The sequence below is a fragment of the Zeus faber genome (genome assembly GCF_960531495.2).
Source record: "Zeus faber genome assembly, chromosome: 17".
Classification (NCBI taxonomy): domain Eukaryota; kingdom Metazoa; phylum Chordata; class Actinopteri; order Zeiformes; family Zeidae; genus Zeus; species Zeus faber.
In genome coordinates, this window is record NC_137204.1 from 23,776,041 (window position 1) to 23,789,015 (window position 12,975).

Sequence of the window (12,975 nt, forward strand, 5' to 3'; positions counted from 1 at the left end):
CAGGCGACGGCGATGAGGAGGCGGAGAAGAAAGACGCAGCAGCAGCCGCCGAAGATGAAGGCGAAAAGGAGGAGGAAAAAGGAGGGGAGGGGGAGACGGCGGGCGGCGGAGAGCAGGCGGAGGAGGAAGTGGGAAAGGAGGGATCGGAGGACAAGGGCGGGGACGAAAAAGAGGAAGAGAAGGAGGAGAGCGAGGAGCAGAGCGGCGGCAAGGAGGGCGACTCCCAGGCTGACGCCCCGAAAGAGGAGCTCGGCGAGAAAGTTGAGGAGAAAAAGGCCGACGCCAAAGAGGAGAAAGAGGAGAAAGAGGAGAAAGAGGGAGGAAAGGCTGCAAAGCCCGGGCCGAAGAGCCAAGCGACGGCGGAGAAGGAAACAAAGAAAGGTGAAGGTGAGAAGACCAAGGGGAAGGAGTGAAGCGGACGGACAGGAAAAGCGTCGATATCCCTCACGCCCATCCGCTCGTTACCATGGTGATTAATAATAACAACACAACTACAGTCAGCTCCTGCAGAACAACCAATCAAGGCTTTGTGCTCGTCAATACTCAAAAGTCCGGCGAAGACTTTCTCTGTGTTTGCGTATGTGAAAACTGTGTCGTTTGTGTGGTGAAATAAAACCTTGTTCAACCCCAAAAATGGATTATTTTTATTGAGGTGGTGGAATAAAGAGGATGTTACAGGTACGTCTTCAACCGTCAAACGTGATGATCTGCTCTTACTAGGGCACACATCCAGTAAGACACATCAACTCCCACTACCGACTCTGGCAGACACGCTCCGTACACGCTGTTTGGAATGAAAAACACATCAAATCCCGGTAGAGGACACAGGTCGTCGCTTTGACGAGGGAAATCTGATCACCACCAGTCTGCACTTTCAAACTGTAATGACAGTGGGGCTCGTCTGAAAGATAATGCAATGAAATATATATATTTTTTCTAAAATTACGAAACATGTATATGCTAAAAAATTATATATATATATATATATATATATATAATTTTTTTTTTTAAGCAATCATTTATTTATTTAATTCAAATGTGGGTAGTGGTTATTTAATGTTTATTTATAATGTAATATGTATGTCATATATAAAAATATTACTTATCATTTTACTGTTATTTTGGTGGGGTGCGTTTGCATAATTTTAATTTTTTTTTACATACTGTACAAACACTCACATACGCACTCTCTCACACACACAAACACATACACAACCACACACACAAAGTACCCAAACTAAGTCTTTAACTCGTCAGTTTCAGGACCACTGACAGTGACTCGCCAATTTGATCAAAGTTGGAGTCCTCACACAAAGCAGCTTCACTCTCGTTGGGGAGGATATTCACTTTGGTTTCATCCTTTAGCCCTAGAGCTCACAAACAGATGGAAAAAAGACTCTAAACTCATGGCACCTTGACAAACAGCCGCTAAGCCAATAACACCTGCCATCATTTTTGGAAATGCTGAAAAAAGAAAAAAAAGAAATTGTGAGTGGTTGAAACTCTTGTCTAATTGACTGGCAGGCAGCACTTGAACATATTGTAATTTGAAACAGATCAACGGTTTGCTCTGTTCAATGAAGCAAGTACAGTGATGTGTACGGCGTGGAATTTAAAGCAGGTTCCAATTCATCAGTTTAACAGGATCAAAAGGTTTGTTACATGTGCACCATAACCCAAAATGTGAAACTGACAATCTGATCAGTTCTAAAATGACTGAAATGGGCTTTATAAATAAGGTGTGACTTGACTTGAATTGACTTGACACATCATTGTTTCACATACCATATTTGCATCTCTATTTTGAAATTATTACAAGTATTTCATAAGTTTGTGTCTTTCATTCATTTCTTTATCTTACATGTTTACGTGTTGCTCTGGAGCCATCTTGCACGCACTGATCGAGGCCCACAATCTTCTGACTCAAAGTCATACATGCCTGCCGGCTCTCCACCCAATAATGGGTCTTAATGACTGAGAGGTTTGGCGTAAGTACATACGAGCTCCTCCGGTAACTTGATCCAAGCACAATTTAATGGTGGACCTCAATAGCACATGCAGGGCCATTTAGTGGCTGTGGTTTTGGGAATTGCGGTGTTCTGTTGTGCTGTGTGTTAGAATGTGTGTTTAAGTGTTGTATGATTCATTGTTTTGTTTGTGTGTAAACGGAATCTGTGAGAGTATGACGGTTTGTTAAATGGTCTAAACCGTGGACCATCGTCTGACCCACGACTCTGCCAGACAACAGGGCCCATCGGATCTAAGCTGAGCAGGGCAATTTTGAAAATCTGTATTAGTGTTAACTGTCTGGGACGTGGTAGTTGTAGAATGTGTGCTTCCTCCTCATGTGCACCGTATTTTGTATTGCAAGATTGTTGCTGAAATGTTGTTTGAATGCTGTTTGAGTGCTGTTGGGATGAAGACAATGGAAATATTATTGTATTGTGAAGGGAAACAGAACGACACGAAAAAGTGGATGAGAAATGAAGAACTGCTAAGAGTCGCCGACGGAGATAGGAGGAAGTGAGCGGCTAGAGGGTTGGAGCGTACTGAGAGAGGTTTCTGTAAGAGATTCCAACTGCATGCACTTTGCTGATGACGAGTGGATGTGTGTGTGTGTGTGACCAACCCCGTCCAAGATCCACAGCAAGATTCAAATTAAAACACTGAGTTCCACCCACTCCAAGCTACACACATTTAGCAGAAGATAATAGCGCTGATTATAAACTAATATCCACATATAACCACGACAACTTCACAACCAACTGACCCCAACTGAACCACCAGAACCGTCTCGCCTGCTCACCAACATCCCTTGAAAAGGTAAAGGCCGCTCAACATCCGCCTGAGCACAAACCCGTCAGTTCCAACCTGGGGACTGGGTCCTTGTAAAGAACCTACGACGGTCAACGCGGCACACTCCCCGCTTCCTGGGACCGTTCCAAGTCCTGCTTGTCACCAACACCGCCCTCGAGGTTCAAGGCCGCACCTCCGGGGTTCACGCCTCCCACTGCAAGAAGGTTCCTACTCCCCTTTAGGTACACGTTGAGGAGACAACGTGAGTGTATGCCGAATGCTCCTCAACCTGCAACTGCGATGGAACCGCCTCGACCCCACCACCACCCTTACGTTTTTTATTCGTAATTGCTATATTGGTTGTTGTCCCCTAAATGATTGTTTCTGATGTTTTATTGTGTTTTCACATTTTCAGCATCCTATTTTGATGTTTTACATTTCATGTTTTAGCATTTACATTTTACATTATTTTTTCATTATTTTTCTTATGTTTGTATGATTCAAAGTGTGGAATGCAACAATATATCTAAATCTATGTGATCACGTTAACATATATGCACACACATAATATAGATTTAATTTCTGTAACAATCAATTCTGTTGAATGATGTTTCATATGTTTTATATAAGACAATAACCTTTTTGTATGTTACACAGCTTTTAAAAGCTTTGTCTTGGGGCTTTAATGAGTCTCTCAGAGCTCACACGAAGAGACACTGTTCTTTAAGATAATGCCATACTGTATTGTAAAGACCAGATTACATTCCATATTCACTCAACCTTGTTTGAAGATAAGGATTACCCCAGGGGGCTTTACAGTGCATTGTGGTTTGTTTTATAGCACAGTAAGACTGTACCTGTGACCAGGAGTTTGACTGTTAAATCATTGTATGAGCGAAACACCCGGGGATGTGATTGGGGGGCATTATCTTGTAAATGACATCTGACCAATGGCACACAACCTCTTATCGGTATCGAGGCCTCTTCAGCAGAAGCAAGAGTAGACTGATCAGCATCAGAGGTTTGATGTGCATCTGTATCTTTCTCTTTATTCTGCAGAATAAATATCTTTAATACTCTGTTTGTTTTCCTGTAGCAGGCAGATTAAGCGACCACACAGTGAGAATTCTCCAACAGATATATAGATAGATAGATAGATAGATAGATAGATAGATAGATAGATGGATAGATAGATGGATAGATAGATGGATAGATAGATAGATAGATAGATAGATAGATAGATAGATAGATAGATAGATAGATAGATGGATAGATAGATGGATAGATAGATAGATAGATAGATAGATAGATAGATAGATAGATAGATAGATAGATAGATAGATAGATAGATAGATAGATAGATAGATAGATAGATAGATAGATAGATAGATGGATAGATAGATAGATGGATAGATAGATAGACCGATAGATAGATAGATAGATAGATAGATAGATAGATAGATAGATAGATAGATAGATAGATAGATAGATAGATAGATAGATAGATAGATAGATAGATAGATAGATAGATAGATAGATAGATAGATAGATAGATAGATAGATAGATAGATAGATAGATGAACAATGAACAATTACAATAATGAACAGTACAAATTTGGTACATGTACACTGCGCACAACAGAAGGTATTGGAGACAAATGATCCGCTGTGGCGACCCCTAACAGGAGCAGCTGGAAGAAGAAGAAGAAGAAGAAGAAGAAGAAGAAGAAGAAGAAGAAGGAGACACTAGATGGTAAACATTAAATATAAACTTATAATTTGACCAATGAACTACGAAATAACAGGAAACAAAAATCAGCAATGTAAAGTCGGGATATTTGTCAATATACAAGTTATATAAAGCTTACAATAGAGATAAAAATACAAATTGACCTGGAAGTGGACTGGGAATAATTTGCCTAAAATAAGCAGTTGGTGCAGTGACGGCTTCCTCTGGAATCTGGTGTTATGCAGCTGCAAAGATGGAGGATTGGAAGGTCAAATATGAAGGTCGTCTCTTTCAGGCTCCAAAGTGTCTTAGTTATGTTTACACATCTTATAAATACATTTCACAGCTATATATAGTTGTCAATGTTAATACTGTCAATAACCTAATTATTATTAAGATTTTCTACCAAGTTTGTCTATTTTGAAAACGTTCAGATATTTTATGAACATCAGTTGAACTTATAGGATACCAGTGTGTAACTCATACTATATATATATATATATATATATACATATCTAACACATATTCAAATCTGGAATACATTCTTTACTATGTCATTTGAATATGCTAAGTGAAAGCTGTATTTCTCAGTAATTTGGATAAATGCATAGAAAGGCACGAGACAAGGCTTTTCCTTTACTTCAGTATGACATTTATTGAGCAAATGCTGCTGGGAAATAGTTCATGAGTAAAGACATGGGATTGCAAACAGTAGCACCTCATTTAACTGTGTTATTTAAATTCAAGTCCATCCTATTGCATACAAGAATGTATGTTCCGCGCATTTACAGTATTTTTCAATTGCACTCGTTTGGTAAACATAATAGACACGGATAAAAAGCATGTTTAAGGCTAGGAGTTTCTTCAGGTTCCTTAAGCTTCCATTTGCTTCAGGTATTGGATGTACAGTATGTGGTGGTCGCCGCCTCTTTCCTCTTTCCCCTTTCCCTTCGCTGTGTGTTGTGTAATGGTTATTAGTTTCTATTTGGCTCAGTTGGCGTCTTCACATATCAAGTAAGGCTACCTCATTCGAGCACGTGTCGCTGGAGGACCCGCTCGGCCCCGCCTCACCGCCTTGTTTACTCGAAAAAAAACCTCATATATATTCTATACTCTCCCACCCGCCCATCGCTGTATTATATGATTACTATAATACACAGTGTGCCCCTTCCATACATACGCACGAGTAGCGGAGGAAGGGACTGCCCTCCCCTGAGCTTAGCATGCAAACACTCCCACTCCAAGAACTGCAGAAGGAACCAAAAGGGAATGGAAAGTCCCACTCGCTTGCTCCTCACCACGTTTGCAGCGAAGCCAATTTAAAGCTTTCACTGGACATGCATTTTTTTTTTTTGTCTTGCGTTTAAGTTCGCGCACTACTTTTGGCTTCTCTCTATGCTTTGTATGTTTTTATAGTGAATATCTTTATTACATCGCTCTAGCTGTATGATGTCTTTGTTATGTTAGTTCTGGGTTGATTGCTTTGTCGTTGTTGTGGTGGCGTCCCCTCCTCCTTCTCCTCCGCCTCCGCCTCCAGTAGGGTGGAGCTCGCTCACTCGGCCTCGGTGACCTGCGTGATGGACTGGGTGGAGTGCTTCTCCGTCTTCTTGGTGGCGACCAGCTTCTCCTGCAGCACCTCCTCCACCTCCTTCAAGGTTTCGGTGACGGTGACGGATTTGGTGACCATCTTGGCTCCGTCCTCTCCCGTGGTGATGGTTTCCACGGTCTTGGTGATCACCACCTTCTGGCCGGCGTCCTCCTTGACGGGGCTCTCGTCGACGCCGTTGGCCATCACGTCTCCCTCCTTCGTGTCCTCCTCTTTACTCCCCTTCTCTTCAGGGGCGCTCTGGTTCTCTATGTTGCCGTTCATGCTGACGTCTTTCGTCCCGACCTTCTCTTCTGCCGAAGATTTGTCTTCAGCGGACTTTGGAGCTTCTGTCTTAGGAGCATCAGCCTGAGGAGCCTCAGCTTTTGGGGACTCTGCTTTTGGGGACTCGGCTTTTGGAGACTCAGCTTTTGGGGACATTGGTTTTGGAGACTCAGCTTTTGGGGACATTGGTTTTGGAGACTCAGCCTTTGGGGACTCAGCTTTTGGGGACTCAGCTTTTGGAGACTCAGCCTTTGGGGACACTGGTTTTGGGGACTCAGACTTTGGGGATAGGGGTTGCTTTGGGGTGACAGCTTTTGGGGATTCAGCCTTTGGGGAAACTGGTTTTGGGGACTCAGACTTTGGGGATAGGGGCTGTTTTGGGGTTACAGCTTTTGGGGATAGGGGTTTTGGAGACTCTGACTTGGGAGAGTGAGCTTTTGGGGAGCTTGGTTTGGGTGACTCAGACTTGGGAGAGCCAGCCTTGGGTGACTCAGACCTTGGGGATGCTGGCTTGGGAGATTCAGACTTAGGGGACTCGGCTTTGGGTGCCTCTGTTTTAGAGGGCTCCTCTTTCTTGGCGTCACCCTTAGGGGCCTCTGTTTTGGGAGCATCGGTTTTGGCTACGGCTGCCGTATCTTTGTCGCCTTTGTCCTCTGCCTTATCATCTGTTCCTTTCGTCTGATCTTTTTCGCTCTCTACCTTATCGACTTTGTCTGCCTCCTCTTTCACCTCTTCCTCCTTTTCATCTCCACTTTTTGATCCCTTGTCACTGCCCGCATCTTCGTCCTGATCACCACCCTCCTCTTCATCACCCTCTCCCTCCGCCGCTTCTTCTTCCTCTCCTCCGCTGCCCTCTTTGTCCCCTGCCTTCTCTTTGTCGGGAGAGGCCTTGGACTCTGGGGCCTTGGAGCACAACACAGTTTCCTCCACTTCCTCCTGATCATCTCCTCCATCTTCCACTGCTTCTCCTTCATCGCTGCCCTCGGCGTTGTCCCCCTGTTCTGCCTCATCCGCTCCCTCTCCGTCCTCGCCTTTCTCCCCGCCCTCACCACTGTCTCCCTCCTCCTCTTCGTCTTCATCACCCCCCTTCTCCTCATCCTCCTCTTCCTCATCGGCGGGTGCGCTGGAGCTAACTTTGGCTACGGTAGCGGCCACTTCTTCCTCTACCACCTCACCCTCTCCTTCCTCCTCCTTGCTTTCACCCTCTGCATCATCTCCCTCTCCAGCCTCCTCCTCGGCCTCATCCTCTCCCCCATCTCCTCCATCTCCTAACTTAGCGGACAGCTCTTGTGCTATCTCTGCCAGCGCATCATTCATGTCGGTCTCATCATCCTCCACCCTGGTCTCCTCAATGATCTCCTCCACAAACTTGTGCTGCACCTTCAGCTTGGGGGGCTCGGATTTGGATTTTGTGATCTTGGTGGTGGTGACGGGCTGACGATAAGGGAAAGTGCTGAAGTGGGTCTCCTCTCCCTCAAGGAGTTTCCTGTGGGGACAATGGGAGCAATTATAATTCTATTCACGTTATACAGTGATTATGTCACTGATCTCTGTATGTTTTGACTTTAGTCACTCCCCGATATGCACTACAATCCATCTCCCCACTGCTTGATGTGATAACACTAATTGTACCTTACAGTATTTATATTATTTCTATCACCTTATTGATCACCTTATTCAAATTCCAGGCTGCTAATTTGCATTACACAGTTAAATTATCATAATTCAAATCGAAACAATGAAATTGGGATGTACTGTTTATATAAGGCATAATACAAGCTGCATTCACAGTTGCAGCGTACCTGTATGCAGCAATCTCTATGTCCAAGGCCATTTTAACATTGAGCAAGTCCTGGTATTCACGCAGGTGGCGGGCCATCTCCCACTTGGTGCTCTTCAGCTCATTATCCAGCTGGTGAATGGTCTCCTGATGACAACAAACAGCAAGGGTCATATTGAGAAGGAAGAGTACAAAACTAGGAGTGGTTGATATAGTACTGACAGTGATTTCATTTATTGAAGGCAAAAGTATTTATAGCCCTATATTAAAATATATTAAGATAAAGTATCTTTATATTTTATGTGTTTGGAAGAATGTATTAAAACCCAATGCACGATATCTAGGCATTTGGGCAATACTCTAAAGTTCTACGTAGTTAATACACTCACACTGCAGAGCCCCCTGTCTCTCATTTGATCAACTGGAAGTATTTGATGAAAACAAAAAAAACTCTCAAACCTGTCCTTTACATTGAAATAAGTACGCTTATCATCATGCCTAGCCTATAACAGTATAACAGTTTCTTTAACTTGGTTTGTTCTTAATGTGGCCAAACTGCGCAACTGCTGTGTTGCACACTGTTGCAGTAGCTGGTATAGAATGGTGCAGAATGCTGCTGCTTCAAGGGCACTGGCTCCGTGATTCTTCTTCTATAGGCAACTTCTAAATCTCAGCGGCAGGATCCAAGGACGCAGCCAAACAAAGCCAATGAAGCCATCGACCTGCGCCTCTGACTCAGCAAGAGAAGCACTTTGCTGCAGTATGACTACACGTTAACCCATTCCTCTCTCCATCATCATCCACATCATCATCATCATCATCATCAACTTGGGGCACTGCAAGCCTCGGCCACGGCCAAGAGATGTCAGGCCTGAGCTGTGTTTCTGGGATCTATGGATCTTTTTTTTACTTTTATTTACTATTTAATTATCAACGTATTTAACTCTTATAATTAGTAAATGTACTTTGTAATGTGTTATGTATACTGAAATAACTGAGACTTCAATAACAACAATTATAATGACAATAAAGACTTTTATTAGTGTTTTTATACTATTTCCTATTGCTGTTTTTATACAATGTTCAATTACTATTGTATGCTTTTCTCTATTAACAAATTACTATTTTTTATTACGATATCACTATTTTTATCTGTATTTATTATTGTATGCCTATTTTAATACATTTTTACCATTTGTATTTTTATACTTATATTACATTTTCTACATTACGTTCAAGTCTATGTTTTTTTTTTTTTTATGTTTTTTGGTTTGTTTTTACAATGTCGTTGCTGGCTCTAAATATAAGAATTTCATAACCAGCGATATCTGTTTCCATGCATGTTTTGTTGAGCTTATGATGATAAAAAAAAACAACATTGAACCTTAAACCTTGATCGATGCATTAAATATGTATGTTTGCCCAATGTGACTGAAGTTTGTCCATATTCAATTAAACTAAACGGTTCCCTTCACTACCGTATGAAACAGCCTCGGCGTGTTGGTGCAAGCCCCTGCGGGCTCCCTACCTGCAGGCTGGCCAGGTCGCCGTTGTGGCGGTCCTCGATGTCGCTCAGTTGCCGGTCCAGGGAGTCCCTGGTTCCGCGGACGGACTCCAGCTCCACGGTCTTGGACTGGAGCTGGCGGCGGTAGTCCGCTATCTCATCCCGGGCGGACTTTATGGCGTCCTTGTTCTGCTCCGCGGCCTCCGTGAGTTTGGAGTAGCGGCACATGAACCAGTTCTCCGCCTGCTGCATGTTCTGGGTGGAGTGTCCCTCCAGCTCGGAGCGGATCTCCCGCAGCGCCTCGGTGATGTCGGTCTTCAGGAAGTCCTTCCTCTCCACCGTCACCTGGGACGCCTGCACCTGGGCGACCATCTCGCTCACCTCCTCCTCGTGGTTGTTGCGGATGAAGGCGATCTCGTCCTGCAGCGACTGCACTTTCTTCTCCAACTCCGCCTTCACCAGCTCCGAGTCGCCCACGTCCTTCTTCAGCACCCGGACGATGGCCTCGGTCTCCTCTCGGATGCGGGCTTCCTCGTCGAAGCGGTCCCTGAGCCGCTGGATGTCCTCCTCGATGTGGTCCGTGTCCACTTGGATCTGAGCCTTGTCGTGGTGGATCTGCTCCAGCATGGAGCGCAGCTCCTGCAGCTCCTGGTCGTAGAGGTCACCCAGCTGGGACCGCGACACCTGCTTCTGCCGCAGCGCCTGGATCTCCGCCTCGATCTGCTTGTTCTGCTGCTCCAGGTAGTGCACCTTGTCGATGTAGCCCGCGAAGCGGTCGTTGAGCCCCTGGAGCTGTTCCTTCTCGTTGGAGCGCTTGTAGTCTCCGTTCAGCGCGGAGCTCTGGTTGTAGTTGCTCTCGGCGGAGCTGAGCAGCGTGGAGCCGTAGCCTGCCGCGGTGATGGGGGCGTTGAAGCTCTTCTTGTAGGACGCGGTCATCGCGGAGGCCGGGCTGTCCCTGGACCAGGTCTGGGATCGGTAGCCGCTGGAGGGGGTGCCGGCGGGGCGGCCGTAGCCGTAGCTGCTCGTCCTAGAGTCCATGTATCTCCTGAAGGGGCTCCCCACCGCGTCCACCGGGTAACTCATCCGGGCAGACTGTGCGGGAGGTGCGAGGGCGGATGGACGGATGGATGGATGGACGGACACAGTGCGAGAGGTGGAGCCGAGTGGCGGGTCGCTGAGTAGGTGCGTGGGCGGGTGTGTGTGCGTGTGGTGGCGGGTGTGGCTCTCACAGCGTCTCTGGCTGCACCGCCCGTCCCTTATATACTTGAGAAGTTGGGGAGAGGCAGCGCTGCTGGTTTATTGATCGGGGGGGGAGGGCGCAGCGGTCCCGGGGCTCCCTGCCAGTGGTCCAGCGCAGCGGTCGACCCACGCCACGTGGGTGCGCGGAGCCACGTGGGGGGCTGCGGAGTGGACGCTGACAGCCAGGATTTATTTAAATGCATATACAAGGTGAACATTTTTTATTATAGCGCGTTTTCAGGACTCGCAACCTGGAAAGCACCACGTGGCTCGTTACCCGTAATATATATATATATATATATATATTATGATATTTTTTATTATTATAGGACGGGAATAAAACATCTAATAAACACACTCATGGAGCGTGTGGAGTGCATGTGCGCTGCATTAATGACACTAAACCCCACTGCCACACACAGACAGAGAAAAGGGACGCAAAAGTTAAAAGAAAGGTTTTAACACACGCACACACGCACACACACACACACACACACACACACACACACACACACACACACACACACACACACACACACACACGCAGACAGACTAAGCTCCCAAACCAAGTCGCTCACTCGTCGGTTTCAGGACCGCGGACAGCGCCTCTTCAAGCCACCTGACTGGTAGACATTTTAATGCAACGACGTGTCCCTGGATTTGTGTTGGTGGTGTTGGTTTGAAGGATTTTAGGGAGGGAGGGATACAAGGGAGCTATGCCCAATCAACCCCAATCATGCCATGCCGCTGTCTGCCGAGCTACCTACTTCTAACAACTTAGATGTCAGAAAACGGAATATTCAGACATGACACAATCGGTTGTGCCCTGGAAGGTAGAGATTGATTTAGTTTTACCAAAATCACACATTGTCATCACACGTTTTCCAATTTTTATTAAACTTTTTGGACGTTCTGTGTCTCAAGACTTCAGGCCTGTGTTTAATGTTTAACAATTTTAACAAGCAATTAATTTGAATGATAGTATTTCCAAAGCAGGTGGAGTCGTTGATCATTTAAAATAATAAATTATGCATGGTATAATCAGTATCCTTCCCACTTGTTGATTGATTTATTGATTGATCAGTGAGTGATTTATTCAACAATTGATCTTCTGCAGCCTGAAATGTATTTGGTTATTCTTTTCTAAACAATAGGCCAAAGAGAGAAATTGCCAGCTAAGTTGGTTTGCATGGTTTTTCGAAGATCCTGGCTGGAAAAACTATTAAACTCCTTAATGGAATTAATAAAACATAATGTTAATGAATATGGAATTTAATTTGTTATTTCTGGCATTAAAATTCTGCCAAAAAATTCTCTTATCATTCTTAGTAATTAAGGGATTAGTGAAATGACCATATCTTTCATACTGTAAATACATCTGGAATTGCCTTTCCAGCATTTTACTTATAATTAGATTAAAAATCTGTGGAGATTCACTCACTCAGCTCATCTGCGTTTCGCATGAGGGCGTCCCATCATCTTCACATTGATTGAAAGAAATGCAGTTTTTCTCTTTCTCTTTCTATGGAGGAGCACATTGTGAGGGTCTAACAAACGCCCTAAAGTCGATGGCTTCATCAGTGGCTCCACTTGTATTCTGACGACGAGGGCATACCTACTGCCAAGACACATGGGACTTGTGGGTTGATGTGTCATCCATCTTTTTTTGGGGACACATGACATTTTGAGTTAAGATGCAGTGTGGATTGCCCTGACTAGGCCCCACCAGCCCTGTTATTGATCTCCAATCAGTCTTGCTGCTTCGCTTTAATCTCATGTCATACAGGTCAACATGAACCATTACCCCCAACCATCGCAGATAATGCACCAAAATGCTTCCCGCTGTTTTCTATGGGACAGTCTGTTTACTTGACATTAGTAATAAATAAATAAATAAATAAACATCCCCTACAGCATCAACCATAATGCTTTAAAACCACCAACAAAATTTCATGCAAAGCAGAAACTATTCTGAATCTTATTCCAGCCACAGCGTCTGCCAGTCGAGAGGCTATTTTTGTGCCCTGTCATCTCCTGCAAGAAGGAAATCAATAGGG

General features: G+C 44.6%; 2 protein-coding genes across 2 annotated transcripts in view; one reads left to right on the forward strand and one right to left on the reverse strand.

The window, feature by feature from the left end:
* The window catches only part of nefla (neurofilament light chain a), a gene marked incomplete at both ends in the record, with an annotated part of 2,607 nt that extends 2,194 nt beyond the window's left edge, over positions 1-413 (forward strand). Inside the window, one exon of the mRNA XM_080017692.1 lies at positions 4-413. Coding sequence (XP_079873818.1) covers positions 4-413 — 410 coding nt within the window. The remainder of the gene's footprint in view (positions 1-3) is intronic.
* A 5,664-nt stretch (positions 414-6,077) lies between these two features.
* Positions 6,078-10,762, reverse strand: nefma (neurofilament medium chain a; the record flags this gene model as incomplete). The annotated part of the gene is made up of 4 exons (XM_080018047.1): positions 6,078-6,767; positions 6,876-7,881; positions 8,198-8,322; positions 9,704-10,762. The coding sequence occupies 4 exons, from the start codon at positions 10,760-10,762 to the stop codon at positions 6,078-6,080; spliced, it is 2,880 nt and encodes a 959-aa protein (XP_079874173.1).
* Between the last annotated feature and the right edge of the window lie 2,213 nt (positions 10,763-12,975).